Genomic DNA, 20,452 nt, shown 5'->3' with positions numbered 1-20,452 from the left:
TATCTTTAAAGTGAATGGCCTCCTGCCAGTTGGGCCTACTCCGAGTGCCGCAGTGTCAACAGTGACGAGAAAGGGCCAGAGGGGTGATGTAAGTATTGATACACTTCTTGAAATCACTTTGTCACCACCAGACATGCCAGGCTGCTGAAGTACCACACAACAGCAGGAAGATGATTGTGAATTCTTGGCAGCAGGATGAGGGATGCCATTAAAAAGGCAAATGTGATTAATTTTTAGTGAGAACGCTCTCATGTTGGCGAGTCAGTGAGGTCGGGCTAAAGGGATGTGACACAGAAATTACTCCTCCCCCTGCTCCTAATGTGACTCGTCATTCTCAAGAAATATCTTGGAAATGGGAAGACAAAAACACTCTCATCCAATAGCCTATTTGTTCAGGGCTTTTGTGGCAGGAATCTGGCTCGATAGCACAAAGAAAATCCATTGCTCATTGTAGATCACTGGCTATTTAACACACGATCGAGGGAGATATTTGATACGTCATCATCCTGGCCCGTTTAGTTTGTCTGTTTTAGTTTGTTTAAAAAGAGAAAGAAAATGAAATGCCTTTTTCTGTTCCACTACTGTGTTTTTCTGTAAACCTGTTCGAACTAAGACTCCCCCTCCTCACCCCTGTGGAGTGACATTTTCCAGGTGACACAATGGCGTAGGCCACACTTAATCTGGACCCCTTTATAAACACGGCGGGGCTGCGGCACCTCCACCGCTGCCTCTTGTCTCTGTCTGTATAAGCGCTAACAACAAAAGACAGGACACAGGTCACGTTAAAGGTTATGTCCTTTTCTGTTTCATGCAGTTTTAGACAAATGATTTTTACAACTTGAATTCATGTAATTATTGATATGCACAGCAGATAAAACCGCACAAGTCTTCTTCATTTTAGTTATGTTGTGACTTTTTCAGACTCCTCATCATCAGTGGGGTTTTTTCCACACCAAAAAACCTAAATAAATTGCTTGATACATTTTTTTAGTAAGAAACCCCCCCCCCCCAAATAACTGCTGAATCTAGAAAATATGGTACAAATTAAAACTCATATTTTCACATTAATATTTAATTTTAAAAAAATTCTGGCAATTATTTCATGCTTTAGAGTGTTAAGCGTTAAAGTACAACAAATTCATGTGTGTTTAGGGGTTTGCGTTTAGAGGCAATGAAAAGCAATATTCATATAAAGTGGTGTTTATAGAGCTCTATAGAGGTTTATATGAAGCCCACAATAACTTTTGCCGGTCTATGTGCCTTTTTAGAGTTTTATGCTTCTTCATGTTCCTCAAAATGACACAAGAGAACCACAACAGCAAAGTTATGATGAAAAAACACCCCAAAACAACCAGCTGGAAGTGGTCTGAACCACATATAGCTGAGAGACAGTCTGTGTACTAAAATTACGCTAAAGATTGATCTTTTTCATATTTAGTCATAAGGCATTTATCTATTTTTTTATTCAAAAAATGTCAAAAGGATGAAGATTCTGAGTCTATTTAGCCTCAGTGTTTATAATTGAGCTATAATTGATTCCCCAGACATCCATGAATAGAGAGCCTCAGAGTGCTCAGAGTCATAAAAATTACACTCTGCATGTCTTGGAAAGATGAAATTGTAAAACGTTCCCCAAAACGGAAGTGTTTCTTTTAAAATTGCCAGCTGCCCTCGCCGAAAACGAAATATCTTCTGAGTGTTAAATCGATTATAAAAGTCACAAGCCAGCAGAGATCACAATTGCTTAATCCGTTCTCGCTTGTAATCTTGGATTAGCCCTCGGTTTACGTCTCCTCAACAGAAAATAACAATCCCACTGCACACAGGCCAGCAGGACAGTCAACTGCACACCGTGCTGTAGTTTACTTAAGGTGGAAAACTGCTCATGTTCTTGTATCCCATTACCATGACCACCTTGAGATAAATGGCTCTTTCTCCCTTCTGCCATAAGGTTTTATATCAAACGACATGTGTTGAGTATCTGACTGCAGGTTATATTGTTGCAGCGGAAATAAAACAATCACTTTTGGAGTCGTTTCAAGGCGCCTGCATGCGCTGTGTAACTGCTGGCCGACCTATACGCACAGTGTTTATAGATGTAGGGAAGAGGACAGTGGCAGGTGACAGGTTAACTCTGCTGTGTAAATTCCTGGGCCGTGTATGATGTAGCCTGTGATCCTGCGGTCCTTGATTAGATCTGAGCCAGTAAATATCCTGTGATTAATCAAAAGGGCTTGTTCTGTGTGTAGCGTCCCTGTGTCACCTTCACAGCTGGGTGGCAGGGCCGCTGTGTTTACCGCACTCCACTTCCATCCCTTCAGACCTCATCCTTATTTCATCACAGCCCACAGAGGGACGACTTAAAGGCTCCTGCAGCCCTAGTGCTGCGGACATGGCTGGCATTATAATCCAAGATAAAAACTGAGATATTGTGGAAGATTTTTGTCCTCTAGTGAGCAAAATGTGCGGGTGTATAATCTCCACAGTGAGGCTGTGTCCCGCTGTTTAGTATGTTACACAAATGTAGAAGTGGGAATTGTAAAAGTTTATTTTTCAATCTTTTTTAGCTTTCTGTAGTTTTATTTCTTCATTATTATGATTGGCACTCTATTTTAAGTTAAACGCAGACGGACACACGCACGTTTCTGGGATTGCAGAGCAAAACACAAGTACCGTTCATCTCTTGTACTCTCTACTCTCGACCCTTTAAAAAGAAATATATAAAAAAGTCTTTATTCTAGGCAACACAGATGGGGGAAGCGAGTCCAACATTGTGTTTTATGATATTTGTTGACAATAAGAAATATAGAATACCACCATCCTTATCCTTTAACTACAAAATAATTAGCACTCAGACCGAGAATATCCCCTGGAAACAGCTTTGCTACAGGCTCGTTACATCCATGAAACATGTTCAAATGAAGGCCAACATGATAATGGGTGATTATAGTAATTAATAGACTGAACTAATTACTTTAGCCAGTTGAGATTCATTTAATGCTGAAGAGTAAGTGGTGTGTGTTTGAGTGGAGCCTGCCCAACTGAAACTGACTCATTTCTAATTAATCATACTCCTCTGCTTCCTTACAGTATCTTTAGCGTTGTCTGATAACTGGTGTCACTTTAGTTAGCGCCTGTCTGTTTAAAAAAAAAAGAAAAAAGTGTGGTCCTCACAGCATCTTCTTAGGCACTATTTTATTCCCTGAACAGCTCACTTGGAAAATCCGTCCTGATGTCCTGACTTGTCCGTGGAGCATGATTTCACTGATTCCTGCCCCCCTTTTTATGATGACCCCTTGATTGTCATCTGAAGATGGTCTGTGGGACATGCATGTCATGTTAATAAAGGCATTAAAACCCGTGTATCCCTCCACCACAGAACAAAGTCTGGACCTGTCCGCGAATATAGATCTCTAATTGCTTTTGCGTGGTGGTGCAGCAGAATTGTGCTTCCCAGATGTCACGTCTGCCAAACCCCGGTGCACATCACTGTCAGCGGGCCTGAGAAATCTCCCTAACAAGCTTGTGATTACATAAATCTATAGCTGCAGTGTGGCCAAAGAGACTGAATAACTTTCAAGGAGACTTCATGTTTGATGTTCCCGGGCTTGATTGCAAAGAAGAAAAAAAGAGAAACCCTTTATATTGGGAATGTGTCCAAACACTCTAGGTTTGCTAATTTTGTCATAGTCAATTTTATAGCATGGCCGTGAGAATGGGTGGCGATGGAATGAAGTTTCTGAGTGCTTTGCAAAGGGGCGTGAGTGGGTTTGACAGGCCACTGAAATATGCTCCGCTCTACCTTATTTCATTACAGCAGCAGGGGCTAAAAATGCAAATCTGGGGTCCACTCTCAAGAGGTTGTTCGAAAAGTGACACGTCAAACAACTGGCTTCGAGTGGCAGACAAAACCTTACATTAATGTTTCATCACTGAGCTCATATTTTGATATCTGATTACTACAGTGGCTTTTCAGGCATTCTCAATAAATTCTCATTTTCAATAAAGCTATGCTTTCCTCCAAGCAGCTCTCTAAAGCCATTGTTTGGATGGCCTCGCCATTTACTTCCACGTTTAATATGGCAGAAATCCTTGGTCATGAGAACAGTAACCATATCCTAAACACAGAGACTGATAGACCAGATCCGTCTCATGGCCTTCTCTTAAGGGGTGATGAATTGGCTTAATGGGGAGTCGACCACGCAGCCACACAGAGGGAGGCGTGAGAGGAGGTATTAAATGACATGATTTTATAGCCTATCAGCACTGTCATACCTCAGCTGTAAGCTGAATGTCTTTTTTTCAGTACAATAATGCGGTTTGAATATAACGGCCTATGCCACGTTAAACACACTTACGCAGAACACTTCAAGTGCTACCATGTACTTGTGCAAAAGTTTTTAGCCACCCAGCATTTTTTTTATATTTTGCTTCAAAGGAGCCAGACTTTCTTGGATTTTTAAGGTGGTTTTCCTGAAGGTCTTTCAAAACGTTTCTTTGGAGATTGGCAGCTTTTTCTCGAATTTTCAATTCAGTCGTTTTACCTGACTATTTTTAGAGGATTGATTTTTTTCAAATCCATGTCCTATGAATCATTCAGGCATAAAAAGGCACCTAACTCAACATATGAACCAATGTTGTGTCTAAAAATAACAGACAACTTAGCAAAGAACCAATAAACTGCCATAAAACACATCATTTGTTCCCATTTCTTTATTCAGAACTTTATAAAATACCAAAGATAACCCAGTTTGAAGGTATAAAATTGTATTTTTGTGCCAACAAGTTGATTCCCAAAGAGCTTTTGGCTGGAAAATTGGCATATCTCAGCATGGTGTGCAGTGTGTCCTTAAAAAGTTTGAGGAAACAGGACAAGTGGCAGAACTTAAAAAACAACAACAAACTTTTCCCTGAAGCCTCCTCAGACATGGTCACAGGAGAAAGGTGGGCGTAAAGGAGCCGTTCTTAAGGAAGAGGGAAAGGCTTGAAGTGCGCTGCATTACACAAGAACTGGACTGGAAATTAGTGGCAGCAGGTCTTATGGAGTGATGAATCCAAAGTTTCTTCAGCATTATTGAAGCAGTGTAGTATCATCTCAACAGAGAGCGAAACAAAAGCCTGCCAACATCTAAAGAGGAGCTTTGAATGGCATTCAAGAACTCCAAAGAACTCTTCCTGAAGACTTCTTAAATTATAAGAAAGCTGCCTAAGAGAGTTCAGACTGTGCTGAAGAGTAAAAGTGTTTAAGGAAATTATTAACTTTTTCATTAGAATTGTTTTTGCTTTGTATTTGGTATTACCATTTGTGTTTATATGTTTCACTGCACCTATTTCCCATTTTCTTAGTAACATATAAATAAATGAGAGGTGATTAAGACTTAAGACTATCAGTATTTGGCATCAACAGCAAAGAAAATTTAAAGACCACTTTTTTTTTGGATTACATGTGCTTTTTTTTATATGAAGTTTAGTAGTTTAGTTACCATCGATATGGAACCAGTTTTATTTATTTACACTTGTGCCAGTTCCAGCTTTTTGGCAGCACTGGCACCATGCTGAGGGTTTCCATGTTACCACTTTCTGTATATTTTAGTCAGCCCAAAGAATTAGTGGGATTTGTATCTGTACATAACTTGGGTGACCCTCTTAGTTGTCCTCTGGCACTATTGTAAATATATATGGTCATGAAATTTGGTCTGAATAACAGCTTTGATGGTTCTTTCTTATTCATCCAGCACAAAACAAAATAATTTGATCATGACCGAATCCCTGCCAAACTAATAAGATTTGCATCAGCCCTAATGTACTTAGTGCTAATTTGTTGGCCTGCAGACACACCGAAGTCAGTCGCCAAACACAGTCAACACCTGCTTAACATCCACATGTTAGCATTGTTACCGTGAACCGGTTTGAATGCTCCCGTGACTTTAGCTTCAGCTAGTGCCTCACAGAGCAGCTCAGTTCTCGGACTTTACAAACCACGCAGGTAAAGAGGTGTAGGGATTTTCCAGGCCGCTGGGAAGACACGTATATAAAAATACTTTTTATTTGAAGCCACTCCAACAAGCACCCCAGAAGCCGTAAACAGCGCGTGACAGGTGAGACCCATTAGGGTGATATTCTCCTTGAGTATTTAGCAGCCTGTTTTCACACAACTCATTATTCCTGATAAATTAGCTGGCTGATGATAGTGATATGTTGTAATTTGTAAATGAGTGGGGTGCACCTGTCAGTAAGGCTCATTTGCTAATAACGAGCATCCACTAAATAAGTAACAACCCTCCTAATTTCAGTTGACTCCTTTACTGTCTGCTTTGTATTATTTTGCCGTTTTCTTTTGCTGCAGATTGATTCCTTCTTTGAAAATGTGTTCCCAGTCAAGCCTCCGTCTCTCTTTGCTTCCTAGACTCACATGTGAATTATTCCAGTTCATTATTTGCTGAACTGGTATTGATGATCATTTCATATCCTTGATCATGTTGTTCGTTGCATTTTATTTTGCTTTTATTCATAAAAAGAGACAAAAAGATGATAGTCAGTGAAACATAAACATGGCAGTACACGTTGCTTTTTTTCTTGCAGAACTTCTTTTCTTTAGTACTGCAAATAAAGATTCATAAATATATTCAGGAAGGCTTACTACTCTGTCTCTGCGTGAAATATCGATATATATTTTTAAATATACCGTCAGATAAACAGACTGACAGATATTTTTGCCTCAAATATGGTAAAAGTGTGCAAATCTTAAAACCTTAAGGGAAAAACGAGATAAAAGGAGCACCGAGGTTTGGTGACTGGTCACCCATTAAACGATATTACCCTGTTACTTTGCAAAGGCTTCCTCCTAATACAAGACAAGGGGGTATGTGACCTTCAGCTATTAAACCAGCCTGTTAATTGTCTAATAATAAAATGTTTTTATTGTACAAACCCTCTTTTAGTGTAATTGAATTTCTGTCTGCCTTTCGCTCATCTCACTTTTATTTCTGTCTTTTTTGCTGAGGCTGTGAATCCTCGCTATTACTGGTTATAATGACGGCATAGGAATTGGTTCTCCGGGATCGCCACATCTATCCTCCTCCTCACTCGTCTCCCCGCAAACTTTACATTTAAACCACTCTCATTACAGTGCAGATTACAGAGGCTTATTGGTCCTCATTAGAGCCCACTGATCCTTGGCTGGGCCCATGTCCTAACATCTTTTAATTAGCATTCTGGAAATCTAATCAATGTAATAACTCAGATTAATCTCCCCTTTTGCACTTATTTTCTCACACTCTTTTATTTCAGGAGGTTCTTGGCTCGAAGGCTCAAAGGCTGAGAGATTGCGGTCTGTTTTCTGAAGCTGCCAGGTGTGTGACATGAGAGTTAAGGAGACCTTGAAGTTTTTATATTTGAAGGGCGAACAGGATCATTTCATGGATTTGACTGAATTTATTGAGCTTTGATCAAACAAATTACACTTAAAATGCAAACTAGACCTCTCAAATGTAAATACAGATTGTTTTAAATGTATGTTTCTCTCCATATAAGGCTTGCAGTACTTTGGAAGGACATGAAAAGATTTAAATACCTGGTAGTGACAGATGTTGACAGTGGGCCATGAGTTTTTCCTCTAAATGTGCTGTAAAGCTTTCGCTCCCCAGCCAGGCTCTGTGCTGTGATACGAAGTGAAAGCCAAGGCGGAGTTTGGCACTGGACGGCCATTTTGTGTCTGGTCTGATGCATGGTTTCACTGGGTGTCACTTTGGCTTCATATCACAGTCAGTGGTGGCGGCGAGCAAAGCTGCAGGTCTCATTAGAGCATGTTTACTGCTACAGTTGCAGGGAGTGCAGGAAAATAAAATAAAAAAAAAGCAAAACAGGGAAGAGTTTAAATGTTTATGAATGAAAATTCAGGTCCTGGATTATTAAATGATAATGTTGCTTTTAAAAGTGTAACACCTTAAAAATGAACACAAGAATCCATTTCGTCTGGCCGTAATAAAGTAAAGGACAACTGCATTTAGGCCATTGTGACTGGCATCCAAGTAGGAGAAGTCCAGTGTCTGACAGCCCGGTACTCACACACCTTTGTGTACAGTAAAGCACCGTTTCTATGCCAGGTATCCAGGGCAGACATTTTGGCGCAGCTTTGACCATACAGACAAAGACGCCAGGGTGTGATGGGACACAGACCTGCCATTTCCCAGCAGCACTGGCATGCCTCTCACTGCAGAATGATGAATGGTTGCACACGCATGTTGCACATTTTCTCATGCTCCCTTATAACACATACACGCTCGATCACATGCACACTTGCAAAAGCCCCATAACAGCCCTCCTGGTCAAGTCAACGAGGCATTGCATCACACACATACACACTCTATCTCTCACACATACATATAGATGCACACACATGCAGACAGGCATCCTCACTGTAGTGCTGCAATATTCAGCGCCAGGTGTAGGAGGAAGGGGGAATAAGGTTGTGTTTATTAGCAGCTCCCTTGGTGTTCTCTAAATTGCCTTGTTTGCTCGGCACAAGCACACAAACAGATGCTGTCCTCTCTGCTCTGGGTAATTCTTGGGGGGTCTCTGGGTACTTACTGAAAGGCCTACCCGTACCACACAAGCAGTCTCGTATGTGGTGATGCATACGGTTCCTGCATGCAAACACACACACGTCAGACCAGTCGATATTAAAACAAACAAAACAACAAAAAAAAACCTACACATTTGTGTGGTAATTTTTGCACTGACATTCAGAAGTACAGTTTGATTTGTGCAAACAAGAAGACATTGTCTCTCCAGATGAGTAATTGCAGTATCGCCGTATAAGCAAATCTCTCTCTGTGCCTAACCTCGCAGTGGCACAATTTCACTCTTATTAAGAAAATCTGCATTTAGGAGGGACCAATGCTATCAGTCGAAATTAATCTGCTTTGACTGATCCTTAATGTGACCACAGTCATCGAGTAATTATTGTCTGGATGGCTGTGCACCAGGCTCATAACTGCCATCCTCCTTCTCCTCCTCCTGCCCCCCACAAAAGGGGCTAGCCTTGGTGTGTGAATCCCTCAGCAGCGGGCTGGTTACAGTGGGTACGGCAGGCATGTCATTAAGCGCTTGATCAGTGAGTCGTGATTAGCCTGCCCTGTATTATTGTGATTAACGTCTATCCAGCGGACGACTGTCCCGTTGTCACCAGTGATACCATCTGAGATCCTGAGATTCTGGGGTGAAGGCCAGTGGAGGAACCTGGTAGTGTGGATACAGAAATCTGCTCGCTTCAATGAAGGCTGCTCCTCTTAAATGCACACGCACCAGAAAAAACAAAACAACAAAAAACCCACACACACCCTGTCAGTCACGAAAACGAATGCATTTAACGAGTGCAGCACTCTCTCCCCGTGCAGCTATGTTTTGTCTGTGTGTCTTCTCTGATTAGTTAACCCACTACCTCTTGTGCAGCTTGCATGCTCTATAGCATTTCCATCAGGCCACATGCCTTTTGTCTGCGTGCGCGCTGAAAGACAAAAACCTCCTCTTCCTATTGTGCTCCATTTCTCTCTTTCATCTCGCACTTCCTCGACCAACAAAGTCGATTTGACCACGGCTGATTATTGTAACGAAGGCAGTCCAAGAGAATATGCACATTCTCACTGTACGTCAGATTCGATCACAGCAAGGGGGGGAAGCCTCGCACTGACCCACGTCTCTTCCCCTCAGACAACTGGCTGCTTACACAGAGGGAGCTTTTGAGAACAGGCGCTGTGGACTGAACTGCAATTGAAGTCTCACTTATGCGGCGCTAAGGACACGGAAAGACAGTGGGAGGAAATTGTTTTAAATTAGGAATTGATATAAGAATGTGGCAAAAAGAAAAAGAAGAGGAAAACTAGTGCTAAACTATGCCACGCGAGAAACGGAGATCAGACTACTTCTCTTTTTGTGCATTTTAAAAGCAGCTAAATATATAAATACTTAATATAGTTCAGATGTATTCCCTGTAGCTTGGATTTCATGTTTTTTTTGTTTTGGTTTTTTTTTTATTCCCAAAAGTTTCATTGAGCTTTTTCTTCACGAGCCCCTGTATGCGTGTTTCATTTCTTTGTAATTACTCACCTAAACCCAGACCCTCTTCTCGTGGCTCTTGTGCATCCGCCGGTGGAAAAGAGTCAGTTTTGATTACAAAGTAAACGCTGCGGCATCAGACAGGGGGTTACATGCTGATATGCATTCTATCAGGATGATTTATGCAAATTATGCACATTATTCCCGCAGGAATCTCTCTTCTGAAAGTGCCAGGATAAATTGCCGGAAATTAGCCATAAAATTCACTGTGCAGGGAGTGTGAGGTGAAGGCCGCCAAGGAGCCAAGGACATTGGGCCGCCATGGTTACGCTTGGCCTGGCCTGCCTCCCCCATGCTTGGCATTCATGGCTGTTAAAGACCTCTGCTCAGACAGATATACTGAAGCCTGGAGTGGCACTCAGCACATCAGGAAGATCAGCCAAGCAAGTGTTACACTAACGGCGGGGTTTCATGCTCTAGTAACGTGACAGATTTTTCAAAGGGAGGGAACGAGATTGTTGGTTTATTCTTCCCACGTTTTAGGCCGAAAACCACTTTGTAAATTCTTCTGTGTTCCTAGAAAGTGGCAGCGCGTTATCATTGAGTAGCTGGCCTCAGATCCAGTCACCGTTTGAACGGTTTTATGACTGAATTTATGCCTTTGTTTGCTATATAGCTGACCTTGCTCATAGTGCATCCTAATCTTCAGATTACACTCTAATCAGAAACCTGTTCAGCAATCAGGTGATGAATTGTTGTAGGAACAGCACATAAATAGGTGGTTGTCATTATCACAACACAGAATTGAGGTTGTATCAGGCAATGTCTTCTTTATAGCGCTACACGCCTCCCTATTGGTCAGGCCTTTCATTTGTCTCGTGATCGGTGTGTGTATGGGAGGGAAACAAAGAAAAAGTGTGTGTGTACATTAAATGAGAAGCGAGTGACTCTCGGTGTTATTGTGTCTTCCTCGTGTCTTTATTTCAGTGTGAAAGCCAGAGTTAATGAATATGAGAAAACGGAGATGAAATCCACCTCGCCTTGGCTTTAATGAACCCTGAGAGGGTCACGATCTGCATATTGAGCAGGACGAGCAGGATCTGTCTCTCTCACAGGTGAAGTACACAAAAACCATTGCAGTTTCACGTTTTAGTTTAAATCCTTCACTCTTTTTAAGGTTTGCATCGACCTGGCTGAGTGCAGCCGAGCGTGGTGCTGTTAACATAATCCAGAGCGGCCGCTCGGGTCACTGTGAGTTCTCCATCCGCTCTAATCAAGCACATTATCTCGATGTTAAGGTCACATAAATGGAAAGTTCACAGCTGTCGGGGAAGCTTTGACCACTGCGCCACCGGAAGTTAGTTTTTGACGTTAAAACGATCGCGTAATCTGTAAATTCAATGAAAAATAAATTGTTTCTTTTATCAAGACGTGTGGATAACAAGTAATTTCTTAATAAAATCAACACTCGCATGGAAAGCACACCAAAGCTCAAAGTATATTTCAGGCAACGGCCCCATAAAACGGCATCAAATCGAGTGAATTGCCTCCCAACGGCGTTCATAATTTGATTTATTTGGCACAAATATTTGAACAATGAATGCACTTCACTTCATCGCCTGTTCTTGTTTGTTCAAGCCACAGAGTAAATTGTTTTTTGTCTTTTTTTTTTCTCTTCTGGAATAAACAACCTGTACAGCAACAAAGAGCCAGTGCTGTCCACAACAACAACATGGCCACCACCAAATTACTGTGCTCAGCCATGACACAGTTTAATCCCAGCGGAATAAAAGAACATCAGATTACGGCAGAAAGACAGAGCCATCGGTAAACAGGGATTAGGAGATTGGGGCTTTAATCTGATTAATATGGAGGCAGTTGGAATATTAGAGATGTTACTCAACTGTTGTATTCCAGATGAGGGGATAATCACACTTTGCTACGTCATTTATTGTGCCCTGTTAGAACTTTCAGAGCTAAACGAGCTGCCATATGTTTACCTGACCTCGAGGCTGCCTCCGAGATAAAAAAACATTTGCGATGTAATGAATTAGGAGCTCGTTAGGTGAGTGGGAAAACAGTTAGAAATATGCAGGAAATTCTGAATGTTATTGCAGCGAAAGTGGTCTAAGTCGGCGTCAGTATTCTTTATATTTACAGATATAAAGCAGCTCAGAGTTACAACAAAGCATCTCTAAATAAAAACCTTTATTACAGTTAAACAGCTCCTTCAAGCATCAATGTTTAAGTATTATAATAGGGATCGTTTCTGTTTTGAAAGGAAAGGCTTAGTTATAGCATTAATCTGTAAGATCCACACCTGGTCTTGTTCAGGGCAACCTTAAATCAAATGTGGTGTTTATCTTCCTGCACACAAAGAATGAGTAGATGGATTTGGACTTTTTTTAGCTCCTTAAAACAACCCTATTTGTGTTTTAAAGGTGGTAAGCATGTATTTAATTGTTGTAAAGATTTGGAAATATTCAGCAAGTTTGGACGGTTTAGCCTAAAAACTGCATTCAGTATTCCTTGTCTAATAAGCAAAGTTTCTAATAAAAGTGCTATTGGAAAGATTTGTAGCTGAAGTTCAGAAAAAGCTCAAGTAAATTTCTCGAATGTGATAATGGGCTCATCTACGAAGACTAGCTTCATATATCGGCCCTACAGTGCATCTGATAATGACGGTTTCACTGTTAAGAAGTTCAAATTTGTACTACTCAATGTAAGCAGTTTACCTCTTTAGCTCCACAGTTCTATTAGCTGGCATTGCGTGCACCAACAACATTATGCATTGCTATCAGTGGCCTGACAAAAATGAAGTACCGCCCAGCAGTTGATTTGGTGCCTCAACCAGTGCAGCACATATATCTTTATACACAGCGTGTGACACAGCATGGATGAATCCATTGTCAGAGTTTTGCCAGCTACTGATATGAAGGAGACATTTCAATTTGGCGTACTTATGTATATTTTTAATGTTTATCATCTTTAGCATACACAGCAGCTGCGTTATGAGCGAGCGCCCTGCTGCCCACTGATATGGCAAATTGAACATTTTATAGTTTATGAAAGGGGTGGGTTTTTTTGTTATCTTCCAGTTTTATTCGTCAGTCCCGATTCCCACTGTAAATGCTTTAAAGACAGATGCAGCTTTATTAGGCTTTTGGATAAAAGCGATGCTCCCTATTATGACTTGGTTGGTGGCCACTTTAAAAAAAAAAATGGATAAAAAAAGAGGAAGCTTGAAATCCTCCAATTTTTTTCTGTTTTCATGAGGCATCTTGGGGCTCTATCGCTGCCCGGCCCAGCTTAACATTTCAGGCACCCTTGTGTGTACATGACATTTCACCTACTTGTAAAAATGGCTGAAATACCAAGTATCTAGCAGCTCCCTTATCAAGAGGATCACGGAGACTTTCGATTATTCAGTTTCTTACTTTTTCTTAAACAAACCTGCTCCTCATGTTTGCTCTAAAATTGTCCTCTGCCTTTACATTGATATTTTATGCTGTTGTCTGTTTTCCTTTGGATGTTGTGTTCTGTTTTATGCACCCATATGGCTCTGTCTCATCCCTGGGGAATCTCCTCTTATGGGCTAATGTGAATATTAGTATGGGTTAAATGCTCCACTCATTTATGCATTAATGCATATTGCATAATTAATATTTTTGTGAAGTCTCATTTTCAAACAGCAGCAGGGGGAGAAAAAAAAGCCTCGTCTCTGTGTTCAAACTACAGTAAATAAATAAATAAAAGCTTAAATCCTGTAACGTGAGTTGCTGACAGGATTTTCACTCCAGAGCTGTTTTGATGTCTCCTGATTATTTCCAGTCTTGATTAAGGGCTCTTCTGTGAAGATTCAAGGCATTCGGGGGTGTGATGGGATTAAATGGGACACTGTAATGACCCTGTTGTCAGAATGGCTCATCATACAGACACAAAGCTTAGATCGGAGACTAGTAAAAAATAAAAAATAAAAATCAGAAACCAGCATTGTTAACACATTTTCATATTTGTTTGCTTCTATGTGGAAAAATGAGATAAAGATGGAGGCTTTTGGTTAAAATTATTAGGATAAAACATTGAGCATGTTACATTTAAAGAGAGGTTTTTGGTGTATGGCTCTGCAAGCTTGAAGCTTGTTTGACGATTTCAAATGAAAGCTGTGCCTAAAATATCACAGTATCCATCTACAACAGAAACATTTATTGGCAAGACGTTTGCTGTATTGAATTTAGTTGATTGTATTAAAAAGTTCGGGGAAATCTGTGGTGCGAAATGATCGGTGCTAATTCATGGTCTGAAATGTGAAGTCTGTGGCCTCTGTCCATGGTGCTGAAGCTTTCACGATATTTACCCTGACTTTTAGGGGGGGAGATCGTGGAGATTTAATGCTAGATTGGCTTTACTGTTTCAAAAGCATTTCCTTATCAAATTGTTTTCGATGTGGACAGTGAAGTGAAGGGGACGAAGCTTGAGTCGATCGCGGAGCAGCTGATAGTTGCGTTCTAAGTAAAGACACCAAATTGCGGCAATGAAACAGTCCTAATTACATTTCTTAATCACAGTGTGGAGGTCTAATTGCCTTAACGATCTGTTTGATTATGCGAGGCCAGGTATTACTGCCGACAGTTTTCATACACACTTGTTTTCGCATTATCATATTATTACACACAGGCGTGGAAATTGTCTCAACATCCACAGTAAAGGTTATCAGAGTGTGTGGGGGTTTTTTTGTTTGTTTTTGGGGTTTGTTGTCTTTCTTTCTTTTCTCCTTTTTTTCTTTTAGTCCGTGGAGCACAAACATCTTAATGTTGCCCTGAAGCTACGTTCGCCCACCCACGTCTGGCCTTCGTTCCCAAGACTTAAGACAAGAAAAGTTACCGGTTTTGATGGAGCAGAAAATTGTTAAGCATTATTTCCCCTCTCTGCTTGACACCTGGTGGGAATGCAGAGACTGACAAATGAGAGCTGCATCGCTCCTAGAACAGAGAGGCTCTAAAGTTATCCTTTAAAAAAAAAAATTACCCCCCCCCCCAAAAAAAAATAAAAATAAAATAAAAATCAACAAGAACAATTAACAGTTAAAGGTTAATTGGTTAACAGCTCGCTCTGATTCCACGTGCGCTACACTTCACATGAATAATCAGATTTTCTTTTTCTGTTGTTCAAAATATTTTAATAAAGCTTTTCAACACTGAAATACATACAAACGGCCCTCCTCTGCTCTTATAATAACTAAGGTATCTACAATAATCCACAGCCCGACCTGACAACGCGAATAATCTGAAGACCTCAATCGTCATGTTTCAAAAGAAAACAAAAATACAAGAAAAAGAGAGACGACAATGTGCAATGCAAGCAAAAAATATCCATCATAGATATTCAAATGAATAAATTACAAAAGCACATCGAAACACGTGATAAGCTTCAATTCAGGATTTTAACAAAAAGAAATCTGGATGTTTATTATATGACAGTGCCCCCTCACCCCCCAAAAAGAATTGCAATAGGCGTGCGCAACGATTAACAAGTGTCTAAAATTAGCACATAAACATCTGACTGATTCAACCTCTTAACTCGCTGTTTCGTTTGACTTTCCTTGCTCATAGCATTCCACTTGCTCAGCAGAAAAACTTCGTGAAAGCAGGCCTTAAACCAAAAAAAAAAGAGGAAAAGTCTCAGACTTGAATGAAAAGAAAACCGTGAATAAATGAGAAAGCAGCAGAGAGTGAGTGTGGACTACCGCTTCGACAAGATGTCCATCTACTCAAGTGGAAAGAATCGCAAGTTGTCAGGTCACCCAAATTTCCAAAAGTGTCCATCACAGAGCAAGTGATCAACAACTCACTCAAATCAACACTTGCAGCCATTCTCACAGGCCCTACTGTACGTCTGTTTGGTCTTCACTGTCATTCATACCAGCACTTTAAGGATGATTTATATTCACAATCAAGTAATGTTTGAACAAAAAAAAAGCGCGTTTTAATGCATTTAGTAAATATCATAAAAGTATTCGTCGCCATTACTTTTTCTTTTTTTTTCCTTTTTTGTCTCTAGCCTACTGACTTCACTGGTTTTCCTCTCCAAAAGTGTCCTTAAAAGTGGGTTCTTCTTTCTCGTGTGCTTCTCGGAGTCTTTGTCAGGCGCGTTAAGGCTTGTCAGTGCACTGTTTGCAGAGGCTGGAAGTGGCATTGTTGAACAGGGCACATTTATCGGGGCAGGAGGACCCGGCCACTCCGGTGGGGAAGGGGTATCCACCCGGTTGGTCATACGCGCCCAAGCCGGGAGCTGCGAGGGCAGTGGTGGCCGGTATGGAAGCGGCAGAAATGGCTTGGCCCTGGTTGAGATACATCACTAGCCTCCTCATCTCTTCCAGCGCCTGTGACTGCATGAGGATGTAGTTTTTGGCGAGCAGCAAAGTGGCAATTTTGGAGAGTTTCCGCACTGACGGGCTGTGCGCGTAGGGGATGACCGCTCTGAGCTCATCCAGCGCGTCGTTCAGATCGTGCATCCGTCGTCTTTCTCTGGCATTGATGTTTAGCCTCAGTATTTTCTGCTCTTTGGTTTTCTTACCTCCTTCAGCTTTCCCTGCGCTCACCGTCCGCCCATCGCTGAGGAGGACCATGTCACACCTGCCGTCGCTGTCATCGTCGGGACTCTGCTCACCTCCGCTGCTCTCCGCTGCCGAGGTCCTGTTGGCGCTCTCTCCGTACTTTACGCACAAAGATCCCGTCGGCAGACCCAGCGTCCCCCCTCTGCCTCCTGCCAGTCCTCCCGGTTGAATCGGGTCTGGCTCGGCCTGGTCAAAGCAGCTGATTGGTGACTGGCGGTCTCTGGCTGGTAGTTCGATGCCGGCCGACGATCTGAAAGGGTCCATTTTTTTAGTGGACACGGCGCTCAGAGTTTTGTGAAAAATGTCCCCTCCGCTTACGTTCAAGTTCATCCTCCTGTCCATAGCCTCGTGGATTCCGCGTCGTTGCAGGCTATGGTCTCTTCGGGAAACTCTTGACGCACGTCTCAGAGTTTCTTCCTCTGTTTGTCCTTCACGAGTTTAGTTGTGTGTCAGTGGTGAAGTTGCAGGCTCGCTCCACTTGTCAGCTGAGGTGTAGAGACGAGGAGGAGCCTCACGTAATAAGAGCCACTCTCTCCTGACTCTCTCCCTTTCTGTGTCTGATTCACCTTCACCGGATCTCCACGATAACCCTGGTTACGCACAAGACGCTTCGGTCCTTTTTACATCATTATCTCGAGGCGGGTTATTAAAAAGGATTCGCCTATTGGGATACAGACACCCTCTCCCCCTGGCACTCACCACCCAATCACGTTAACGTTTTAATTATTGGTATTTAAAGGATGGCAAACAAAGCAGCATGCGCTCTGTCTCTCTTCTGTAATACGCTTTGGGTTCAAGATCTTTGCAAAGATCCCCCCCGATCATAAAATAGCCCGCTTCACTGATTTGGTTACGAGACATCAGTTTGTATCCTTTTCAAGAGTCGCAAATTAACCAACGTCTATAATCTTAAAGCTGTTTTAGCTCAGAGAGGAGATAATTTCGCTGATCTCTTACTGCTTTATTCAAATGAAAAGATATTGGCATAATGTTGTAATTCATTAATTTTTGTTGCTTTTTCGATTGTTCGCCCACTTAAGTTTAATTTTATCACAATAAGTACAATTCTGGAGTACAATTGTACTCCAGAACAACACGAACCTTTTCATTTCACCGTTGTAGCGTTTATCTCACGTTGTGTCAGATTTCCCATGATAGATCTGCGGGCTTGCCAAGCTTTACCTGTGCTCATACTGCCATCTTGTGGATGGTATAGTGCAGTACAACCATACTGGAAAGTCAAACGTCATAGGTTTTATTCAGATAGAGCCCACGACCTCCTTTAGCATTTAAATCACGTGATTTCTTGCTTTAAAAAATCCTGATTTTTAACATTTGAATCTGTATTTCAAGACTTCAGATTGTAGTGCAGGGTTAAGGTTTTATAGTGGTGAAATAATGAGATAAAGAACGTTCCTTTTAAGCACCGAAGCAACCAAAATAAATTATGGGCTTGATTATAAACACTCAAAAGAAACAAGGAGATGCACACTGTTAAAGAAACATACTAGATATAAACTTTTAAACTTTTAAAAAGGTGCATCAATGCTTGTTTTTTTCCAAGTGAAGATTAATTGTTTACCATTTAGAAACAATTTATACTAAGATGTCTGTAATCTGTTAATAGTTGCTAGGCAACATTACTTCTGATTGGGCCTGAGACTTATGTTTAGAGAGAATAACGGATCCTGTGAACCTTTGTCAACATGTTTGGAAGATATTAACTGACTCTGAGGAAGGGTCTAATCAAAGTCACTGCTTTGCATGACTTCCAGCCCATTGAAAATTTGATTTTAAATTGCACTTTGGTGAGTAATGTGGTTTAAAAGAGGTAACTGCAGGGTTATGGTGGGCTGGAGCTCAGCGTAGAGCTCCATAGTTTATATCTGAGCTAGGTTTCATTGCAGAGGGCACAGGCCTAAACTCCACAGGTGAAACTTAAGTTCATTGTAGCTCAGAGAAGCTCACAATGCAGCATGCAGCCTTCTCACAGACATTTCAGCTGCTAACAGTAATTTCTGCAATTACTCTCCACAAGAACTCATTCGTAGGCGCTCGTTTCAACGCCTTAAAGGACACACTCTTCCCCCTTCTTCTATCCAAGTAACCATGGTTATTTACCATGGCATGTCTGCTGCACACATTAAAGGTACCTTTAGCAGTGATTAGAGCTGACCACTGCTTTCAAACTGCAGTGAATGTGCCTTAATTCTTTTCGCCCTCTGGTTTGGTTTCTTGGCAGCTAAATATCAGTGGAAAAGTCTGTTCAGTGAGTCACCCACTGAAGATATTCCAGAAAGTCGTCTTGTTTTGAAATCATGTTTTTCCATTTGTGACATGGAGAGAAATGGAGTCAGAGAGTAGAAACATTTGAGATATTTTAATGTAAATAGTTGCGATGCCATTCTTCCCTGTTTTATTTCTTAGCTAGTCTGTAAAATCCATTTGCAGTCATGACTTCAAAAACAGTCTGAAAAGCATCTTAGCAAGTTCTGAGTTAACAGATACTGTGTTGACAGTATCTGGTCAGATGTAAAATGATTCATTACAAAGTATTATTGATAAATTTACTGGGATTTGTAGCTAGATCCTCAGAGTTAGAAACATTTATAGTAAAAGAATGAAATATCAGTCTCCATGTTTAAAGTAGACTCTAATTTTAATGTTAAGATGTGTTTTGTTCTCTAAAAATGACATCGTTTGGCCTTTGTTATGTTCATACCTTTCATATAAGTACTACTAAATCTCTCTTTAGTTACTGTAAAGAATTATACAAACTGGTAATTAAAGTCAGAATCCCCTCTTTGCAACAGCATCACAAGCGCTGAAATTGTTCCACACGTTCAAGGTCAACGTTTTAGCTCTTTCCTAACATATTTTAATTTGCTTATGTCTCTCTTGGGGGGGTGAATAGTTGGGGAGTTATGATCTAAGAAGTGGCAAAGACAGTCACTTTATTCTGAGATGGCAAGAGAACACCTTCATGGCCAATCAGGTCCGGCTAATGAGATAAGATGGGTGAGGACGGTGGCACAGCCATTACAGTCACAGTACGTCAGCACTTTGGTAATGAGGAGACCATGAAGGCAAAACTGTCGAAGAAAAGGATTTCTGCTGGGACAAAAGAGAAGTTTAGATGCTGAAAAGTAAAAACAAAAACACATAGACGGATTAAACTGACTCATTTTTCAAGCAGAGTTGTTAAGGAGAAGGGGGAGCCTTTCCAATGTAGTAATTATCATTTTTGCCTTATATTATTGTAAAATATCTTTGAGACTTGGACTGTTTCTCAGACAAAACTGTGCATTTGGAGCTTGTTGTAGGACTGCAACACTTGGAACTATTCCAGACATAAATCCACGTTTTATAATCCAGGTCAGACACATTATTTATAGAAGTATATCTAGTTTTTTATGTTCTGCCATTGACACACTTTGACTCCATTAAATATAATTTGATTTGTTGCTTTTAAAAACAGACAGACAAACAAATACATTAAAAAAATGCTCATAAATGATTTTTTTTTTTTTTTGCTTTTATCTCCTGAAATCACGTTTTTCTAAATGCAGTTTACCAACACTCATAATATCATCTGTTTTCTCCTCTGTCCTCATTTAAAAATGTGTATTGGTGACTCTTCATGGAAGCTTCACTGCAGAGTGATGCATGTTTCAGAATTTAACACATGCAGCTTGCTTTGGAGCAAGGTTATTATAGTTGACTAAAAATAAAGGTTAATATAGTTAACTAAATATAAACTGAAAACTAAAACTACATGTG

The 20,452-nt window shown here is 40.9% G+C and overlaps 2 protein-coding genes across 2 annotated transcripts in view; one reads left to right on the top strand and one right to left on the bottom strand.

The window, feature by feature from the left end:
• LOC102291469 overlaps window positions 1-820 on the top strand; it is a 38,149-nt gene extending 37,329 nt beyond the window's left edge. The window contains exons 5-6 of the mRNA XM_042219614.1: window positions 12-88; window positions 815-820. Of these exons, the coding sequence (XP_042075548.1) occupies window positions 12-88; window positions 815-820 (83 nt within the window). The remainder of the gene's footprint in view (window positions 1-11; window positions 89-814) is intronic.
• Window positions 821-15,212: 14,392 nt separating this feature from the next.
• Window positions 15,213-17,309, bottom strand: bhlhe22 (basic helix-loop-helix family, member e22). The gene has a single exon (XM_005912206.3). The coding sequence runs from the start codon at window positions 17,012-17,014 to the stop codon at window positions 16,208-16,210; it is 807 nt and encodes a 268-aa protein (XP_005912268.1). The 5' UTR covers window positions 17,015-17,309; the 3' UTR covers window positions 15,213-16,207.
• Between the last annotated feature and the right edge of the window lie 3,143 nt (window positions 17,310-20,452).

The sequence above is a fragment of the Haplochromis burtoni genome, unplaced genomic scaffold (genome assembly GCF_018398535.1).
Source record: "Haplochromis burtoni strain Fernald_Lab_line unplaced genomic scaffold, NCSU_Asbu1 Contig_1, whole genome shotgun sequence".
In the NCBI taxonomy this organism is placed as follows: domain Eukaryota; kingdom Metazoa; phylum Chordata; class Actinopteri; order Cichliformes; family Cichlidae; genus Haplochromis; species Haplochromis burtoni.
This window is presented reverse-complemented; position numbering and strand designations above follow the sequence as displayed.

Excerpts from the sequence above, each read along its gene's own strand:
- bhlhe22 (XM_005912206.3), bottom strand. The coding sequence starts at position 17,014 with ATGGACAGGAGGATGAACTTGAACGTAAGCGGAGGGGACATTTTTCAC.